A 21,602-nucleotide genomic window follows, 5' to 3' on the forward strand; every position below is an offset into this window, starting at 1 on the left:
TGCTACTTTCTGAAGTTTCCTTTAAAAGAAAGAAGACATGGTTTTTAGGGGTCAAAGTATGAAATATTTCAAGCAAGTGAGTGACAGGGGCAGGGCCAGGAGAAATGCTGGTGTTTAAACTTGATCCAGGGAACAACTCGTCACTGCGGGCAGTTAGGCTGAACTTTAGTTTATCTAACCTAGAGCAGTTGACCTGCGCTGTGGCTGGCCTCAGAAGCAGAACCTAGCATGTAAGCTGCTGAACGGCTTAATTACTACTGCCTTCTGCTTTATCCTTTCCCTTTCGGCCACAGCCATGTTACTGCAGCCCTGCTGATGCTGCTGAGGGTATACATTTCGTGATTGAGTACACTTGAATCAGACCAGCCAATGCACAAAGAAGGAACAATAATTGGGGGCCACTGTGGCAAACACTTCTGTTTACCCAGGTGGGAGGTGGCAGCCTTTGTCAATAAGCTCCCGTGCTGGTTACCTTCCAGGTTGAAGTTGCTGGGCATTTTCACATGAGAGGGGGGAAAATAAAAAGTTAGATGGCTTTAGAAGAGGTGTTTCATCAATGATACTCAAATGCTAATAAAGCTGTCGCATGTAAGACATTTTCTCTCCTTTGCTGTCTTCAGTCTGATTTTATGTGGGATATTTGTGATCACTGATACCCTAATGTGCTCTTGTCTTTAATGCTTGATGCCTCTTGTCTGGCTCCTCTCCTCTCTTGTCCATTCCCCATTCTCCTGCCCTGGATGCATTAGTCTGAGCAGGAGCAGTCCAAGCCCCTGGGACCCTTGTGTTGTGGGACGGTTTGGGATCACACATGTCCCTGCAGACCCGTCCCACTGTGGGAGTGGGGAGGATGCACCACACGCGTCCATGCGCCCCTGCACAGCCTGGCCGCCTTCGTTAGCGAAACCCCAGCCTTCTGCCTTCAAGCAAAAGAAAATGTTTTTTAGAAACTGAATTTAGCTGGGTTGGACAAGACCTCTTCTCAGACTCACTCAAAGGGTGCTTGTTGTATGTGGAAACATACATTCCTCCTCTGGAAACAGCCGTGGAAACAGTGATCTCTATTGAGCTGACTTTTCTTTAGGCTTGGCTGTGCTACAGGCCTGATTTTTATGACTTTGCTGTTAATACATTTAAATACCAAAAAGAAAAAAAAAGTCACGGCCACATGACTTAGTCTTAAAAGTGATTCCTTGGGGAAAAAAATGGGGGATACTACAAAATAATTCCTTAAGTAAACACGAAGGCCAAATACCCCATAATTCCTGTCATGTGAGAATATAAATCCAAGACCGTTGTTAGGAAGAAAATAGCTTCTTAAGATTAATAAACCATCTTTTTTCTGATGCTTCTGAGAGGAGAAAGCTTTCATCCCTCCTGTGTACTAGAGGTTTATCCTTCACAAAAAGGCCCTGTACAAATACTGCCTGTGTTGCTATGCAAATCTGGTCTTTCCCAACAGCTGCTGGAGGAAGCTTGGTTTTGAATTCCTGGTGAAACAAATAGCTTTTTGGAAAGCCTGTCACTTGCTGTTTTGTGTTCAGTGAGGTGTCATGAGGCAACTGAGCTCATTTAACAGCTTGCTTCTGCCAAAAGAGATGGTCCCAGACACACACTGCCACGGATTGTCTCATGCTAGTTCTTGTGCTCATCTGTGTGCTTAGCAAGCTCAAGCCAGCAAAAACTGAGTAACAAAACCCCCAAAATATTGCCAAAAGAACAATTCTAAAAAAAAAAAAAAAAAAAAAGGCTTATTTTCTCCTGGCAGTGTGTGCTGAATCACCTCTGCAAGGGGTCAAACAATGCCAGATCTGACACGTGAAAGAATATCAAACACATACTTTGACCCGTGCAACATACCCCTTCCTGAACCTCAATCATAGAAATGATTGCTTTTGCTTCAGAATTTCTAGAGCTTGTTTCAATAGCAAAGAAAGAACACAATGGCTGCTATTTCGTAAAAGTAAAGCCTTTTCAGGGTCCTTTGCTGCTGATTTAAACAGTTTTAAGAAAGTTATCCCAGTGTCTTTGTGTAAAGTGAGCATCACTGATATAGTAGGTTGTCCTTAATCTGCTTCACTTGTTTGCTCTGTTACTTCGAGGCATGCATGTCCAGCTCTGCTGCATCCTCTTTGCATTGCATTGCATGGAAGTGTCACCTTCCTGATCCTCGCTGTATGAACTGCCCTTAGGCCAAAGGCACTCATTACATTGTTCTCACGGTAGCCCAGACTGCTGACTGTACTCTTGCCCAGTGCTCCAACTCCATTCCTTTCCATTTTGAGGCACCACCCTTTGCCATGTTTTCATCTCTTGCTCTTTCCATCTCCAGGCAATCCTGAAAGTCTGGGTTCCCTGGTCTGGTATCTTCCTCTGCAGTTCTGCTTTCCTTAAAAGGTGCAAAACTGCATTTTCTGAGGTTTGGAGGACTGCCTGATTTTCACATAAATTTTGCTTAATTACGGTGAAGGATTGGCACATCATATGTCCTGCAACGTTTACCAGGAACACACACAAGGCTGGAATACAGAAAGCTCAGAGCTGTGGCACCCCTCTCCCCTGTAGCTAAAATTCCGTCATCCTGTTGTGCATACTTGACTTTATCAGCTTCTTGTTGTTTCTGGTGTCCCACTGCGTTTTCTGACATGCAGAAGACCTGCAGGAGTTTTTAAATCATAGTGTGTAATCAATAGTTTTCTCATAAATATCTCTGGTGTTTGGCATTGCTGATTGGCAATGATGCAAAAAGATTAACTTCTAAAATTTAAGTCTCCTGAGGTGCTGTATTAGAAGGTATTTTTCCAGTTGAGTTTGTGCGCTGTAGGAAGCGATTACCTCTTTGGCACCAACATGTTCACTGGCCATGCTGAATGCTCCTCTTTCACTCCAACATGGAGTAAACCAGATCATTTTGGATGCTCTGAAGAGCAGCAAGCTCTTACAGTGCTGTAGAGAATTGTGCATATGGAAAAATAAATGCTGGTGCAGGAGGACAGGTTCCATTGTGCTCTGCATCTTGGCTGCGTGAGGTGGAGCTGTCTTGCTGTCTCCCTTGAAGTTCTGAGTCCCACTTCCTGGGGCTGGGAGAAGCAGAGGCATGCTCTGGAGCTGTCAGGTGTGGTGTGATGGATGTCTGGGTTTCCAGTCGAGGGGAGATGAAAACTAAAGGAGGCACAAGGCATTATGCTAAGTCCCTTGCTCCACAGGAGGAAATTGTATGCCTTGTGACCTGCACTTGAAAGCTGGATAGTTCAAGTTGTCATAACCTACAGCTGTAGGGAGGAGATTACCACATCCTCGACTTGCTAAACAACAGAGTTGTTTGAAGGCCAAGGGTTTAGTACAAAATTAAAACATGGGCTGTTTGTTTATTGTTTTTTAAAGGCGCAGAATTAAGCACTCAGAAGTTAGGAAATGCCAGAGTTAAGGCAGTAATTGCCTCCCTTGTGTGGGCTGTTGGCTGAAGCTGAGAGCCATGCTGACGTGAGCACACAAATATTTGGGGACCTGCTGGTGCTGGCAGTCCGTCAGTGTCTGGCCACATCAGATGCTCTGAGGACATGTGGCACAGGCTGAATTCGGCTGAAGCTGGCAGGACTCAGCAACACTTTCCTGGAGGCAGTCAGGCCATCCCTTTCCATCAGGCAGACAGAAAATGGGGCATCCAGATCAGTGGGCACAATGGGAGAGGCTCAGCCAGCTGACTTGGCTGGCTGTAGGCAGGTACAGTGGGGCACAGCTGCATTTTTACCTGTCACCACTGCCTCCGCTCCGCTCTCCCCTCCCCCAGACCCATCATCTGCTGAGATCTGCAGCACATCAACACAAACCCTCTGTTGTACTGTAGCCTTGCTTCATTTCTGAAGTTTTCTGAAAGAAATCGTGCATGTTTACCTGGCTGCTGATAATGCACACAGAGAAGGCATTTTAATAAAATTCTGTGGGTAGATGCAGTTCTGGCCTGGTATTGAACTGAAAAAGTGTAACACAGAGTACAGCACACACGTATTTTTCCTGTTCACAGTTCACTGCTTTAACAAGTACCTTCTGCCTTAGATCCCTGCGTTGTTTATTTGACTCCATCCAGCTTCCTGAGGAAGGGAGTCTCATTTGCTGCGAGAGCCTGCTGAAAAATTACTATGCAATGTCCAGCTGTACCTTTAGCAACAAATACTTGGAGCTGGGAGACACACATGTCCTTCTGTGTCCTATTTTTGTTTTAGCTGGACGTATAACTTGATACCCATCTCCTAGGGTGCTTTAAGAATTGCCTAGCAAGCCTACTCTTAGCTTGATTAATTGGTCCCAATCCCTGAAATGTAGCGAAGGACATCCTTTTCTGCAGGTGTGCCTAGCTTCTGGATCTACAAAAATCCAGAGTTTCTGAGATCTGTGTTTAGGAGTAAGGGATTTTTTTAAGCCATTTTTGCTTGCTCAAAGCAACTTTCCAAGGGTTTTGAGAGGATTCTTTAAAAATACAGTGTTTTAAATATATAACATTAATTACAAGTGAATTTAGAGAGACTATAAAGTCTTTGTAGATGCTGAAACTGTCAAAGCAGCTGTGAGTTGTCACCGCTTCAGAAGTTTGTTCTTCAGGTGAAGGCTCTTATGGAGCTTTTAAAGTAATTCTTGTTAATCACTTTGTGTATCTACACTTAGGAAATCACCTGTTTAGCTGCTTTCTTTATAAATCACAGCAGCAGAAAACCAGAAAATTTCAGATTCTTTCTGAATCTGTTGTTTACATTTTGGGTTTAAGACGTTTCCAAACATTAGTCCTCAACCAAACCTTGAGATTCTCATAGCCATGTCATTCCAGAGTGTGGGACTTTAAAGAAGAAAAGTGCATTAAATATTCTAAGACCCACTTGCACTTTTATGTCAGGATAAGGAGTCTAGATACTCCCTTTGTATTCCCTCCTGTTCCTGCTCATGCTAGCAGCTGTTCCACTCTACCATTTTGCTTTCCAGGGTAATGACTCTTGGGACTGAGCTATCTCACTGACCATCTGTGGCCCATACAGCAATTTGTAGTGGATAATCCCTCACTCTAAATCCTCTCAGCACGTGCTGCATGTTAGTTTTGGACTTTGTCCTGTTTTGAGCTTGCTGTAGGCCTGTGAGTGACTGCAGCAAGGTGCCATCCTTCTTGCAACCAGGGCAAAGGTACAGGGCTCTTTGAAGGACACTTAATTCAGGGTAGCTGAGGTTATGCAAGTGGTCCCAAACCCTGTTTACCACTGGGAATTAGTTAAAATCTGTGGGGAAAAATATGCAACCAAATCACAGCATTGCTTGCATAATGCAGGAATAGGGTTAGAACTTGTGCAGCTGTAAAAAAAATCCACACACTCAGAGAGGCACAAAGTGACCCGTGTATTTTATATACTTTCTAAATGGTCATTGTTCTCCAAATGCACAGGATGTACAGTTTTACTCTAGCAGCTTTTCTCACTGTTTTCCAAACCAGTGACAACTTGGGCATCACATTACTACCAGACTCCAGTGCTGGGACTTGGCTAGCAGAGAGATTCATGACAGATTTACCTAGCATTGGCATGGCTGTCCTATGGCAGACTGAAGGTTCATCTAGCACAGCCTCTGGTAGCTCCAAACTCCCAGAATTTGGGGAACTATGCAAGAAGAGTGGTGAGCAGCACATTTTTGAGAATCTCTTCCAGTGTGCAGCAAGCTGTGGGTGTACGATTTCCTGAGCACCACACTGCTCCTGGATGCTTGCAGGGGAATTATTTTTTGCACAGAACCAATTAGTTTAATTTCTGAGTAACCCTGAGCCACTGGCTGTCACACCACTGTCTGGCTGTTCAAGCATGGTGACTGCAAAGAGCATGCTGCCTGTGCATGCTGTTGGGCTCTGTGCCAAACCTCCCAGTGACCACAGCAGGGACTCCCTCTGGTTTTCTGTTTTTGGGCTGAGGGATCTCAGCCAACACAGTCAGTTTTTCTGCATGGGCCCTGCTATACCTCTGTTACCCTCTACCTTCCCTGCGTGTTTGCTAAGTCACAGAGGCATTTCACTTATTTCTAGGCAACTCTCCCCACCCTCTTCCTTCTGCTTCCTTCTCCCTTTCACTCAGCTTCCCCATTTCCACCAACTTGTTTTTACATAATGCCACTGTAACATTAGACGGGATGAAGACCTGGCTCCGCTTCTCTTTTTTGGAGCAAGCAAATTGCCCAAAAGCCTGGAGTGTCTGCAAGCTGCAGAAGATCCTTCACCCAGTCCGGTGTGGATGTTTGCAGTCCAGTTACAAAAGCCCCATGTTTGCATTATGTTAATCCCCTGGCTTTGGCTGTGCTGGCCAGGCAGGACCTATCGCAGCATGGAGAATGACATCATTTGGAAAAAGGGCTGCTGCACAAGGCTGCCAGAGGCTGTGCAGCATCCCTCCCCTTTCACAGGGGATGGCCACTCCATCTCTGCAGGAGCAGGCTGCTTTATCAATTGGAATAGTTTTAGTGACCGTAGAAGTTTTAACATGATGCAGTGCAGGACAGGGAGATATATGTAACCCTCCTCTCTGGCAGGCTGCAGTGATACAATACCATAAATCCTGTGATTTATTCATTAAACTCTGTCACCTAGAGATTTGTTTCATCTTAATGCATGCATTGTTTTTTACTTGGCCTAATTTGCTTTTTACAAATAGTGGCAAGAAATACCAGGCAAGCGTAACTGATACAATGCTGCATGCAAGCTCACCCATGTGCTACTTGTGATCGGCGCAAGGAGCTGTGGAGAAATAAAATGCAGGATGACTGGGCTGCTTAGAGAACGCTTCCAGCTCACTAATGCTGAAATGCCATAAAGCATCCTGTGCTCCGAAACCAGCACATGACTCTCAGCATCGCCATTCTGCCTGATTCTCCCCTTACGGATGCAGTTACAAAAACGGCTGCTAAGCACAGACGTATCCCTGGCATGCCGTCAGGCAGCCTTGCTGGAGGAAATTTTTTTTTCCCCCTGCAAGCTGCCAAGGTGGACTCCTTAGCTCCTGCGATAGACTGAATGAGACTGCAGTTCCCCCATCAGTTTCATAATACTCAGAAAGCATCCATTTACATCATTGTGTGCAGTGCAGGGCAGCAGCTGCCAGGAAATTTGAAACTATTTTGATTCCAGTTGACTGGAACAGCAGCAATTGAATTAGCTGGTATCGCTATAGATAAACTGATGATCTGTGCATTTTATTTCTTTGACCAATGGGTAACTGCTGGAGCTACAGTAACCTCTGTGAGTAAGGAGACTGTTCAAGCAAATATATCTAATTTCTCGAGCTAGATTATATATATATATATATATATACTGTATAGAGAGAGACACTCACACCATTCTTTTGTAAAATGTACCTGTAAACAAAATGTCTGTCTATGCTTTTAACTTGTGTTTTGCTTCCTAGAATTTCCTTTTATTATGCTGTAGACAAGCTTGCTTGACATGGAATGGTTATTTACCTATGAAATATCATATCTATGCCTGATTTAAGTCATTAATTCTTTCAACGTCTAGTCATCAGAAAGGCTGCCAAATGCTGTTAGGCTATATTTGCCCGGTCTCAGGTTTCTAGTCACTCACCCCCTTTCTATTTTAGCTTTTTCCTTATCCATTTCTTTCTTTTCTTTCTTTCTTTCTTTTTTTTTTTTTTTTTAATTGTTGAAAGAAGCCACCTTCAATGCAAAGTAGAAATTTGTGTTACCTGAAAGTGTGTGTCCTTTCTTTGTTTGTTTGGTGATGGGTATTTTTTTTCCCTGCGCATCTTCAGTGCAGTCCTTAAATTTTGTTGTCTTTCTAGCCTGGTTTGTAATGCAGTCATATTGGGGGATGGGGTTGGACAGGATATGCCAGTAGCTGCAGCAAGACATGATGCTGTGGTGGTGGATGGGAATAAGGGAGGAGTTTCCCTTAAAGAGCTCAAGCTCCCCTAAGCTCTTGTACCTGAAATAGCTCTCTGAGCAAAGGGAAAGGCTTTGCAATTTTGGGGGGGGGGAGTGGGGGGGGGGTGAGTGTTGGTTGTGGTTTACCTCACGAAATAGAGACCTTGGCAGTCATGTGCGTGGTGGTACCTAACATAATGGCAACAGAACACTGCTTTGATGCCGTATATGAAATTTTTTTCAATCAGAGAATTAGGCATTATTCCTGGATGAGGGAAGAATCCCACTGACTTACGCTAGCATATGGCGGCAGCAACAGCAGCAGTCCATCCTGAGCACAGCTGCTGACATCTCACTGTAGAAAAGGCCTTACATTTCTACTGTGATAGTGCTACTCTCTTGCCCAGATGGAACACAGCTTGCAGGTGTAGCAGAGGGGAGTACCTGTTAGCACTCTCCCTCCCCTTGGACATCTCTCTGTGCCTGCATGTGCAGCTATGTGCTCTGTATGTGTACCTCTTCTGGAGCCCAATGTGCTTGCCAGAGGGTAAAGTTTGCTTGGGATGAAGTTCAGGAGGAGAAGTAAATCAGAAACTCACTCAGGATTTATTTCTGCCGTCATCAGTGGCTGTCGGTGGCAGATGGGGATGCGCAGCAGTGCATTTAGCATTCACCACGAGAAATAAGGCCCCCTCTGTTTCCCTCATGTTGGTTCAGAAGCTAAGATAGCAATTAGCAGAGACAAGCCTGGCCCCTTGGCAGAGTCTGTATGCGGTGCCTTGTTAGGGCTTGGCCTCCGGAGCACATTGGCTGCCTCCCAGCCCCACAGGAGGCTGGGGGCCAATACTCCAGGCTTCCTTCCAACAAGGCGGGATGTTAGTGAGGCACGGGGGTCCCAGCTCTTGGGGCACTATGTATTGCTTTTCTTCAGGCAGGGCAGCCAGAGAGTGTGGCTCAGGCAGTGGCCTGGCTGAGCAGTGTCCCACAGTGCTGAGCACACCCACTGAGCTTTTCTGTGGATGGATGTGTCCACCCAGAAGGGTTTATGTTAGCATCTGTAGTCTCCCTATCAGTCCTCTCCTAAGAAATCCCACCTCTAGACCATGCTGAGAGAGCAGCAAGCACTAAAGCTTCTACACTAGAGCAGACCAGGGTTCTAGGATGAGAAAGCAGCTTGGGGTTGCGTGCTTGGGGTTGTTCTGGTGCAGGTATAGGGACGCTGTAACCACAGAGCATCGCAGTCATATGTGAGTCTGTCCTGGCAGAAGTGTCCCGCAGTAGCAACCTAGTGCCTGTGCCATGAAAAGTGTGGGCTTGAGATGCACCCAAGCACTGTGTGGCTGAGTTGTGTGCAAAGGGGACTGTTTGTCTGCTGCTTTAGACACTTAGGAAAAGCACTGTGGGTGCCCCCACACCTGTATGTTGGAAATCTTGCCATGAAGATGGGCTGGTGATGCAATTGTGGATAGGGCATCCCTGCTTCTTACAGCTTGCTCAGACCTTGCAGCAGAGAAATGTTCCCTGCTTTGTCCAGTCACTGTCCTCAACAGCAGCCAAGTTGTCTGGATGAAGCTGAATTTTTTGCTATATAGTAATTAAGTCAGTGGCATAGAAACGTTTGGAGATCCTACTGGAGAAGATTCTGAGGCTTGGCAGGGTCCAAGACTGTCAGTTTGATCCTACACCACACCCAGTGTGCGATATTTCCCCTGTGGCTAGATATACTGGGATACACTGGCAGGTGTGAGCTTCGGCTACCTTAACAAGCCACTTGCACATAGGTAGCCACATTAATGCAGTTCTGAACTCGTGTTAGATTATCCTCTTTCGCCTTGAACTCAGCCTATCATTAACCGCAGCTACATGGCTTCTGCCTCAAAAACAGACTTGTGGCCGGCCTGCTTGGAGCAGAGGTGGGTATCAGTTTGCAATGTAGCACCTAGAGACACACCTTGGGACCAAACCACCCAAATGCAAGCTGGTGTCTGGTGTCTGGTTTCAGAGCTGTTACTCCTGGTGCTTTTCAGAGTAGGTGTTTGGGTCTGGCCACCCTGCAGTTTGATTTAAAACACTTTTATACTCCAGGCCAGTTTTTTTTTTCCAAACGAGTGGGACAAATGCAACTGTTGATGGTTGGTTTTATTGTTGTTGTTTTGGGTGTTTTTTTCCCCCAAAAGCTCAGTTTCTCCTCGGGCTGTGATATAAGGTGGCCAATTATCTGTTATTATGTGATCCCTGAGGTCCCTCCAGACAGATGGTTCTCTGTTACCTCACAACAATGGGAGCCACTGGGTGCTTGGTGCTTGGAAAACGGGATCATCCATTTTTGTTCCTGCTTTGTTTACATCAGTTGGAAAAGCAGCACAAGGAAGGGAGGGGTAGCAAGGTTTTTCTGCAGCAATGTATTTGCTGCAGTAGAAAATGTGAATTGCTAGGTATGCGTCCATCACTGCAACATGACCTTCAGCTACCTGAGTTGTTAAAGGAAGAGGGTAGTGCTGGCAGAGAGTTGAATTGCTCATTAATTGCTTTGTAATTTAGCTAATTAGCTTTGTCAAGGCTGTAGAACATCAGGGGTGTGGCTGATTATCTTCCCAGTGTTTCACCTTTACAAGTGCAAATTACTTAAAAACGTAAAAACATCATGTGTGGTGTCTTTTTAAAGTAAAACGTGTGGTGCATGCTGCAAATGGATGTCAGACATACGAAACTCTGCTTTCTTAGGCCTGTGCGCCTGCCCTGTGGCCTCCGACTGTTCGTGGGCCGCTGGGACCTTTCCTGAAGTGTAGCAGACATTTCTGGCATTCCTTCCTCTGTAGGCCACACTCCCAAAGTAGGACTGCCCAAAAACTTCTGTGTAAAAGGACCAGCTCTGGATAACTCCAGTGTGAGAGCGTGCAGAAGTGAGTTAAACTGAACAGTATTTTCCCTGCAGGGGAGAGCATTGTTACTCTGTTAGGAGTGGGCTGAGGAGGGAGGTCAGGCTTTTTCCTTTGTGTGTGTGGTAGCCAAATCCAGGGTCTGTTTCTTTTTTCTTTGCAGGTAGTGGCCGTGGAAGCAGCAGTTTGCCTCCTCATACCATCATCAATGAATTTCCAGAGTATGGCACTGTAGAGTCAAGCAGACAAGCGCCAACGGCTCCATTGATGTACCAGGCGGAGCCTGTAACATGCAGTCCAGAAAGACGGGACAGTCACCACTGCATCAGGCCCATTCCTCAGTGTGCAGCTCCTGCAGATAATTTGAGGCCTGATGCAGGGGAAGTGCAGCTTCACACCCCAGAAGAAGGTTTGCAACCTGCGGGTAATCTGCCAGAGATTATGAAAATCTCTCGACGGCTAGAAGCAACAAAGGTGAAAGAGAGAGCAAATACTTCTCAAGATTCAGAGACGCAAATGGAAAAAAAGAGTGTTACTGGCAGCCAAAATGTGCAGGCAGCCAGAGAACCAGTTCCAGCAGGCCAAGAAAAACTCTCAGACATGCTCCTTCCATCTGAACGAACAGCTGAGGAAAAAAAGCATTTGATCATAGAGAAAGATCTGGCTTCAATATGGGCTGGAGAAAAGCAGTCCGAGTCCTCGCAAGCCATAAGTAATAAAGCAGAGGAGGTCCACACAGCTCAGGAACCAAGCTGTCACAGACCATCTGCAACAAACCTGGAAGCAGTCAGCAGAATGGAAAGGGGGACACGTTTTGAGGAGTTTTCAGAGTACAGTCAAGGCAAAATGCAAACAGGTCCTGAGAGGAGGCTTGCTAAAGAGGCAGCTGTGAGTAAACATGTAGAATTTCAAGGTGTGGAGATTTTATGGCTGCAAAAAGCCGAGGAGCAGAGAAGAAAGAAGCACTCACTGCTGGACTCTGGGTCTGTGGAGAGGAAGGCATTCCTCAAAACATCCAGCCACCCTGTGTCGCCAATGGTCTCCCCAGGCTTGCTTTCCTCGCCAGACAGTGCGTGGAGTGAGGTCTGTGAGGACCCAAGGCTGGGACCCTCTGCCTCTGGAGCCACTCCTCTGGCAGTGCTCGATGAAAGCGGGAAGGATGAAGTTTCTGTGAAGGACAGGAAGAACTGTGGTGAGGAGGAGATGGCTGTGCTTGCAAGAGGCCAGGCCAGGTGAGTTGGTGCTAAGTGGGGAGAAGGGGTCAGGTGGGGTTTCTCTTGTCTAGGCATGTGGCTTGTGCCTACATCCTTAGGAGCTAATGAGAAACAGCAAATATTTGTCTGCTGCCTGTGGTGGGGTGTCAACAGTAGTGGTTTATAGCTGGTGGTTGGTTAGTGCCTGAAGTTGGTACTGAAGCCACTCCACACCATCTTACTGAAGTTTGCAGTCCATCTCAGGTTTTGAAACGTAAATATCAGAAGTCTTGCTGTTTCACAGTAGTGTCTGTGTGATGAAGCATCTGTTGCAGGTGTAGTTGGGATCTGGACATGTGTAATTAAATACAGTTGGCATGCAGGCCTGGCCATATGGACCTGAACAGATTTTCTGTTTTCAGACAGAATTTGTGCAAGAACAGTGTGAGAACCTCTGAAAGGTCAGATAATAAAGACATTTTATCCAGGGCCTTGTAGATCATAAGAGGATAAATGCTGTGATATGCTGTGATGTGCTTTCTATAGTATCTATCTGTCTATCTTATCTATCTATCATCTGTGTTTATATAATTTTAGCAATACATATTGGCAGAATGGTGTGCTGCTTTCCATCCTGATTTGCTTGCTTTTCTTTTCTGATACACATTTCTGACAAAGCAAAGGGTTCTACTGGGGCATTCTGAGCAAACCATGCCCACTCTGACCTGGAGAGGTGTTCGCTGCTGAGACAACAGGATCTCTCCAAGGGAGGCTCTCCTGCCTCTGTGCCTCTGGATCTGTGGAGTTTTGCTTTGGCTAGTGCATGGGATTACTTGGGCTGGCTACCCTAACCTCTGGCATCATGAGGAGCCCCACAGTATTTGGTGCAGAAAAGAGAAGAAAACTCGCGGCAGGGGGATGCTATACCTTTCCCTGTGCATCAGCAAGCGGGCTGAGTCTTCTCCTTTCAAATCTGGTTCTTCAAGCTCCATATTTATAATTGCACTTGCTTCCCTTTTCGTTTTGACGTGATTTCCTTCAGCTTTTTGCTGAAGACCTCAGTCCTAGGACTGCAGAGCTAGCAAATTATCCTTCAGGGGCAGAGGCTCCATCCAGATGCACGTTTCCAACATGTGCAGCCCCATGGCACAGCACTGGTGCTAGGATAGATCTTACATGTGCTTTTCTCGTTTGCACATAAGCAGCTGATGTTATCTGATAGACAATATTAGGCTGTCTCCCAGACCTCTTCTTTTACCCAGAAAATTGTTTCTAAGTCCCCAGAGAGGGAGATGATGCCAGTCATAAAGAGAGGTGGTGCAAGGAGAAACCAGCATTTTACCTGCAGTGCCCGCTCCTGTGCAAAGCTGCGTTGACCTTTGTGCTCAGAAAGGTGGAAGGTGAGAAGGTTTGCCCAAAGTCTAAACCTTGCCCCCCAGCTGAAATGAGCTGTTTCTGGTTAATTTTCAGGATGGTGGAGGAGGGGGAAGTAGCCACAGGAGGATATGAAGATTTCCTTGGGCAGAGGCACTCTGACGTCTCCACTGATCTGTACAGCTCACAGTTTGAAAACATCCTAGACAATGCATCTTTGTACTACAGTGCGGAATCGCTGGAGACATTGTACTCGGAGCCCGATAGCTACTTCAGCTTTGAGATGCCACTCACTCCCATGATCCAGCAGCGCATGAAGGAGGGTGGACAGTTTTTAGACAGGACATCAGCCTTGGGGCACACAGATGTCCTTGACAGGGAGGTGAAGGGATCTGGTAAAGGCATCGCCAATGGCTTAAGGGATGCAAGCGAAACACTCTTCAAAGGAGATGTCACAGAAGTCCCTCATCTGGAAAGGTAAAAGTGTGTGAGCTTTCTGTGTGCCTGCTGATTTTTCCCCAGTCTCTGTTTACTTTTCTGTACTGTCACAGAGTGTAGCTTTGCCTCTTTTAACACTGCAGATTTTCTGCAGGGAATAATTTCCAGGGTGACTGGAGGAGACAAATGAGCCATCCAAACCTGCCATTCATAAGAAAAGTGCAAATTTATATTATGAAGGTTTATTAGGCAATGCTGATGTGTTGATAAAAGTCTGTCTGGTATTATCACATCTCTGGGACCTGTCCCTGGAGGAGTTAGTTACTGGTTACAAATGGACCTTGTTCAGCTCCAATTCCTACCTGAATTTATTGGCAGCAACTTTAGCAGCGGTAACACTTTGTGTACACAAATGAGTTGTCCAAAAGCAGTTTGTGATACGGATGTTCAAGATCTGTTTCTGGGCATAGCTTTTCCTCTCTTGAGGCCAGTGGGAGTTTTGAACGTTACTTCATCTGGGGTGGGATTTTGTTCCCACCACATTCACAGGTTAGCTTCTTCTTTCATTTGTGCACTTAACTGAAAGAGGAGCAAGCGTTTCAAAAACGTTAATAATTTAATAATGTTTAGGTAAAGGGGGGGATGAGAAAACCTATTAAAAGAAAGAGTCATATGAGAAGCAAAAACTAGGCTAAGTGGTCAGAAAATACTGTACAATTGTAGAAAATCACTCTATGTGCAAACTTTTCTCATAGTGTGTTGTCAAAGAGAGTGGCTACAGTAAAAAGCAGCCACAGACAAAGTGGGAGGTTGAGTTAGAAGCAGAGCACTGAATGTGCAACTCACCTACAAAGTGGTGAAGGACCTTGTGAGTGACAAAGATGCCTCTGGTCTCCATCTTCCAGGGACAGGATGCTATCTAAGAGTCCTTGGACTATTCCCTTAGATGGACCTAGTCTAGTTCAAGCTTTCTGGGGAGTAAGGGTAATCTGTTTTATTTGTTTTCTGCTAAAATGAAGTAAGTCCTTTGAGCAGAAGTAGTAACTTTACGGATTAAGGTACAGTTTGCTCTTAAAACAATTGGCAAAAGGACTTAGCAGTTTAAAATATTTTCCCCTCAATCATATAGTAAAAAAGGTGTTTAAATCTTGTACATGCATGGTGCCTGCCAGTAGGCAATAAGTGACTGCTAATCTGCAATAACCTGTATGGAGCCAGAAACTGAGGTCAGTCCTGAGGCCTACAGCTCCTTACACCAAAACGAAAGACTGACATAAAACTGGACAGTGGAGAACAAGCAGCACATTCAGGTCCTGATTCTGTTACCCTGTAGCTGCAGCATCTAGTATGTAAAAGATATTGTCAAGGAAGGCCCACACTGGCTCATCAAGACAAAAATTATCACAAAGACAAGGTGTGCTTAGATGAGGCACATCAAGTGCCTGCCTAATATGGATTTCACTTGGAATTAATTTTAGTTTGGTTCTGCAGCCATACTGATAAACCAGCAGTAGATTTTAAAATTCTTTTTTCCTCACTGAATTTAAAGAAGAAAAAAGAAGAAAAAAAAAGGAGTGGCAGCGGGTTTGTTAGGGACAAGCCTTGAGGGCTCACCTAAGGTAGGTGCCAGTAGGTGAATGTCACCGCAGCAGTATGGCTAGCCGTAAGCCAAACAGAGTAATCCTCCTATCAATAATCTTACAGCCAACACCACCCTTCCTCCTCCATTATTCTAATACCATGTTGTATTGCACCAGGCGCATATTTTGTGTGGTGACTGACAGGTCGTGAGTACTATTTTGTTGGAGCTAGTGGGGAACCACGGTGTTAAGAGTGCGTGGGTGAGAAGCAGTGTGTGCGTGCTGGGGGTGGCGGGGGGTTTATGGAAGAGAGGTCAAGGCGGTGTGTCATGGTGATGCTCAGGTGAGCCAGAAATAGCCTCCTGAGCCTTGGCAGTTCAGGGAGTTTGAACGCGCGGTTGTGTTGCCCGAAGCGATCCGAGACTTAGGTTTACCTAAGTCTGCGTGTGCGATGCGGGTATGGCACCTCTGTGCCTGCTGCTGAAGCCCCCTTTTCCTACGGTGCCTTGAGCCTGCGGTTGTGCTTGGGGCTGCAATTCCTCACGCGTAGTGCCTGCCCCGCGCTGCAGAGCAGCGGGGGCACCCTCCGCACGGTTCCAGCCCTCCCGGAGGAGAAGGGTGGGGGGAGGCAAGCCCCCCGCCCCGCCGTGCAGTGCCCGGCCCTGCGCGGTGCCGCCCGAGCGCTCCGTGCGCTTTGCCCGGCCGGGGCTGCCCCGCTCCCGCCGCCCCCGCCTGGAGGAGAGCGGCGGGAGAAGCCCCTCCCGGAGGGGTGGGGGTTGCTGTCGGGGCGCGGCATGTGGATACTGGCAAGTGCAAAGGGAAGCGGGGGGAGTTTGGGTGCGGAGCATTTGGGAGCAGAGCAGGGCAGTGTGGCTGTGCGGGACAGCAAGGAGCGTGAGACACACACCCCCCTCCTCCCCCCCCCTTTCCGGAAAGGGTGCTGCTAACCCGAGCGAGCAAAAACTGAAACCAAAATCTCTGCAGTGCCTTGTGCTGTAGCATTTCGGTGATATAAAAAGTGGCTGGGGAGGGAGCATTCTTCCAAGTACCAGCACTAGTTAATGGGGGAGCAGTGTGAAACACGTGCAGTTCTTCCTGGCCCAGTGCAGAACGGGACGGCCGACTTGAGAGCAAAGAGCTGATGATTTTACACCTGGAAATAAAGCCGTGTGCCAGGTGGGAAAGGAGGAACCGGGGCTCCTCGTGGTCATGCCCTCCTGATAGCTGGTAGCTGAGCACCACAGCACCTTTGGCACCTGTCCGGAGGGTAACTCACACAGGGACTGAGGTTTTGATGCATAAGGACAAGGAAACCTGGCCTCGTAATGAATAAGCGTGAGGGTAACATCCTTCTCCGCTCTTAGGAAATTGCTGGCTTTGGGAGGGGTCAGCTCTGGTATGTGAGGGCCGGTCACATGCCTTCAGAACTGAAAAAAAGAGGAAAAAAATTATTAAAGGCTTGCAGGCTGCAAGCTCCTTTGAGCTTCTGGGTGTCTGAAGATTTCATCCCTGCTGTCCTCCTTGTCAGCTGCTGGCCGTGGTTAAGCGCAGTAAGTCGTGGCGAGAGCTGTATGGTGGACCTGCTTGCTTTGACAGTCACCTGCCGTGCTTCCTTAGGGTAGGAGGATGTCAGCTTTCCGTGGGTCTTCCTGCAGAGCAGGCTGGTTTACTTTTGCAAGTAGTCCTTTCCTGGCATAACTTAGGTGCCCTTTGTGTTTGGCCAGTGGAGGAGGGATGGCTGGGGGAGAGCGGCATGCAGCTTGCCTTCCTTTGGGACTCTTCGTGTCTTCGGGGTGGAGTTTATTCTCTTTCAGTTCTCTGAGATAAGCTCAGTTGGTTAGAGCATGGTGCTAATAATGCCAGAGTTGCGGGTTTGATCCCTGTGTTGGCCATTCACTTAACAGTTGGAGTCGATGATCCCTTTGTGTCCCTTCCAATTCAGAATATTTTGTAATTCTGTAGTGATTATCCCTTGAGGGGAAAAAAAAACTGTGCAGCTGAAGTAGCCTTAAATTTCCACAGGAGGGGGTGGGAGAACAGGGGGAGGAGGGGTACTGTGTGAGGTTGCAGAGCTGAGCGACAGCCTTGCTGTGTGTCATGGCACGATGAAACACGCTGAGCCGCAGGTTGCCAGTGTAGTGAAACTTTGTAATAACAATAAGGACGTTACATTTGTGCCCTGTTTGGTGCCCTTGTCTCTGTGTTACCCTTGCAGAGGCATGCAGTCCCCACTGTCACACCCACACCCCAGGTGCTGTACTCCTCCCTTCCCATGCCAGTGGGCTGCGCTAAGACGAGCAAGGCTCAGCCCTCCTTTCTGGGAGTTTAGTCTTACTTTTAGAGGCAGTAAGGAAAACTGTTTGCAAGCTGCTATCAAGACACTGAGCTTGAGTTTGCATTGCCTGGGCTAGGTGTAATCATTTGCAAATTGATTCAAATTGGTGATCCAAATCAGAGTGCGATGAAGGGGTTGTGTTTCCAAAACAGTAAGGTGTACCTGAGGGGTAAAGGAGTTATCTTTTCTGTGTATACCGCAGACAAAGCACCTGCATGACTACATGTGAAGTGTGAAATTACCTCTGTGATGATCTCTATAATTCCAGGCTTTAAAGACTGGACTTCTTTTAGTCTTTTCTTTTACTGCACACTTCACAGTATGCTTTCCATTCCCTCTCCCCTTGTATGCTAGAGTCAGAAGAAGAAAATTAAAAAAACCCCACAAAACAAAAAAACTTACAGCATTTCTTTTCCTGACATAGGTGCCTTTTCCTGTTGTCTTGGGAAGTATGGTCCCTGTTGGTCGGACATTGCCCAAGATTTTTCTAAATCCAGAGAGAAAATAAAAAAATCTGTATTGCAGCTCCTAATCCTCAAAAATGCTGAATATTTGCCACCTGCCATCATCTTCAAAGAACTGCTGGTGCTCAGCAAATTCTGCAAGTCCTGTTATGTTTTTTCCCCTAGAGATGCAAACACAAATTTAGTCACATATGTATTCAAGAGGGGAAGAAAACAAACTCCCTAAAGCAATCTGGTGATTCTCAGAATAAATTCACAAGAATGTAGCCTGAAATTCCCATTGGGTACCAGGTTACTTTTAATTGTTGAGGCATCTTATAGTACTTCCCATGGCGGATATTGGGGCATCTTATAGTACTTTCTGTGGTGGGTATTTTTCTTCTGTGTGGGTCATTTCCAGCAGTTTCTTAGTTGGCACTCTGCTTATTCCTTCTTTAAGACAATAAACTTTGTTGACAGATAAGCCCAGTTTTGACTCCTTTCTCCAGGTTGTTTCTGTAAGTTTCTTCCCAGTTTGTCAGTACTCTGCATGCCAATTATAATTTTCAGTTTGCACACTGGTATTTTTGTCCAAAGTAGCTTGTATTTGATTTTTCAATGTAGTTACAAGACTCAATATTTAGAAATCTAACATGTAACCTTTATACATTCATTTTGTTAGTCTGTCTGACAGAGGTCTGGTAGAATTTTTTCCACTTTGAAGATTCATTTTGTGACCTGGTTGAATTTTTTATTTAGTGTGAAATCTGCTGGGATTCCTGTTTTTCTGAGTGGATGTTTTTTCACCTTCACACATGCCTCAGCTCATGACTCTGGGACCTAGGAAAGATAGGTCAGTCAGAACATGGTACTTCATACTTGCTGCCAGCCGTATGTCCAGGATAAGGAAGGTTATTCAGAGGGATGGCATTGGTTGTTGTCCTAGAAGAGCAAATGCATCAAATTCATCTGCAGCTGGTGAGCAAACAAACAAGTGTTGGATCCCATTTGCTGGCACATGGGCTGATGCATCTGTCAGTTGTTGAGCTGCTGCTGACCACAATATGCTGGCATGGGTGTGTGTTGAATCCAGGTAAAGATGAAGTGGTAGAATTCACGGGGGTAAATTTCTGACACTACTTGCATTTTGACAGCTGAGGATTTGCCTCGTTATTACACAGCCTAGTAATTTCTAAAATGTTATGCTACAGTGTTGACCTTGGTATGCCTTCCAGGAAGGTGTCATCAGTTTATCAAGGCTCTGGAGATAACGCTGTACAGAGTTTGCCTTTGCTCTGGCTAATGAGGTGCTTGGAACACCAGTTTAGTGAGAGTTCGTAAAGCTGCTTCTGGTTCCTAAATAAACTGTTGTTTTAGGGAAGAAAGGGCTGCTGACTTTTCGCCTCTTCAGTTCCCAGCCTCCTCTGAAAATAAAACAAACAAAACAAAAATTCAGGAGCTGACAGAGACAGAAAAGAAAAAAAAAAAGTGGAGCAGCTGATCAGTTTGCTACACAAAGCGCCTCAGTATAGAGTTGTCAGCAGCTCAGCTTCTAAGCTGGCATCTGTTGGCGTATCTCCATTAAAGTCAAAGCCATTTAGGTCAGGAAGCCTTGATTCACCAAAACCGAGGTGTCTCTGCCAGCTCTGAGCTGGTCCTGAAGTGGAGCCTGCTGTCTCATCCATTAGCCATGACTGGCTGTTAGTCAAGCCCCTCTCCACGTTATTGCCGGTTAAGGCTCTTCTTCCTCTGTGTGTGTGTTGGGATAGAGAGAGACAGAGCCTGGCAGCTGGCAGGACGGCATAGAGGCATGCATGTCTTCAGATGTGATGCTGGAGCAGCGGTGGAGAAGAACAGGGCACAGAGCATGCAGACTCCTTGCTAGCACAGCTGGGTGAGCTGTGGGTTGGTTAGTGGTTGTTTTTTCTTTACTCACTATTATGTTTGAGGACAGCTGGTTCATTTTGCTGCATGGTTTCAGTGTAAAGCTCCTGTGTGATACTAGTGCCAGTGCTCAAGTGCTTCATCTGCACATTTGCAGGGAAGCCTGAACCGAAAGGTGTAAACACATGTATTTTTATGGATGTGTTTTGCTCCCTGCCAGGGAGGACCAGCTGCCTGGTTAATACGCACTTCCTGAGCCAGTCTCCCAACAGTTAAACTAAGCCCAAGCACAGGGGGGGAGTACTCTGCTGACTTCCCAGCTTTGGTCCTGTCCTGGAGGACCCCGCAGGAGCCTTATAGGGAAGGAAGGTCATGTGGGTGCTGAACACAGGGGTGGCTCTTGACACCTGGAGCAGGTGGGCTCTGAGGGGAGAGCCTGAGGGTTCCTGAAACATGTAGGGGCTGGGTGTTGTCTGAGCAAGGTCATAGGTGTGCCGTGCATCTGTTTTTTATTTATATTTGGGGGCAGGTGGATCAGATCCCGAGTGTGGGGCAATCCTAATGCAGTCTGTATGTCTATGCATGTCAGAAATATCCATTGCAGGGAAGAGCCCTTGGATACCCCCTTTGGCGAGGACCAGGTTTTCACTTCCTAGGCATGGTGACATTAATGTGGTGAGTGTCCCTTTGCAACCACTAACCCTTGCCATAGCAATGTATAGAGGCTGAGGTCGAAATGGAATCAAACCTGAAGTATTTTTAGCAAGACATTTGCACTTCAGGTGGCAACGGGCCAGCATGTCTGTGTAATAAAGTACAGGCTGTCTCTCGGAAGGGCTGCAATCCTGTCCCTGCATGTGGCGAGACTTCTTGTTCTAATGCTGTGATCCTGTAACGACAACGATTGAATTTGCTGTATACAAGCCTACCAGAAATGGCGTTTTCTGAATGCTTTAGCTGTTAGCTCCCTTTTTTACAATCGGTAGGAATTCTTTTAATCAAAGGAAAAGACAAATTATTACAGGAGGGAAGAGGTTATTTTTGAACAGCGGTGTGCATTTCAGCCCCTGAAATTGACTTTGCATATGTATTGTATTGATAACCAATAGGGGATTACAGGGATTGTTACTTTCAACTTTGCTCCTCTCTTTGTGATGTGACAAGGCTGAGGTACTTTATCATGGATGCTTAGTGATTACTCTGGCTTGCGGACACCATCCTTGCTTTGTATGTCCTGGCTGATGCTGCGTTTGTGAGACACCCACTGAATTGAGTTGCAGCAAAGTGCAGCTGTGTCAATCCTCAAAGAGGGATCTACTTCAAAGCATCTCTTTGAAGAGAATCCATACGTAGGACTTCAAAGCTGATTAAACCATTTGGAGTAAAACAGCACACTGAGTCATCTGCTAGGAAAGGGCATTATTTTTATTTTTTTATTATTTTTCTCCCCTTCCTACAGTTGTATCTTGGAAGAGCCCTGGAGCTGAAGGTAACTGGCAAGGTAAATCATTGCTTGAAGTGCTTTTGTGTTCACTCTCTCCTGGCCCTGAAGAATCTGGTTTGGACCTGCAGCAAAG

The 21,602-nt window shown here is 46.3% G+C and overlaps 1 protein-coding gene across 1 annotated transcript in view; it reads left to right on the forward strand.

The window, feature by feature from the left end:
• PSD3 (pleckstrin and Sec7 domain containing 3) overlaps positions 1-21,602 on the forward strand; it is a gene marked incomplete at both ends in the record, with an annotated part of 107,037 nt that overhangs the window by 14,239 nt on the left and 71,196 nt on the right. Inside the window, 2 exons of the mRNA XM_082301004.1 lie at positions 10,946-12,010; positions 13,442-13,822. Coding sequence (XP_082157130.1) covers positions 10,946-12,010; positions 13,442-13,822 — 1,446 coding nt within the window. The remainder of the gene's footprint in view (positions 1-10,945; positions 12,011-13,441; positions 13,823-21,602) is intronic.

Source organism: Coloeus monedula, assembly GCF_965178545.1.
Source record: "Coloeus monedula genome assembly, chromosome: Z".
Lineage (NCBI taxonomy): Eukaryota > Metazoa > Chordata > Aves > Passeriformes > Corvidae > Coloeus > Coloeus monedula.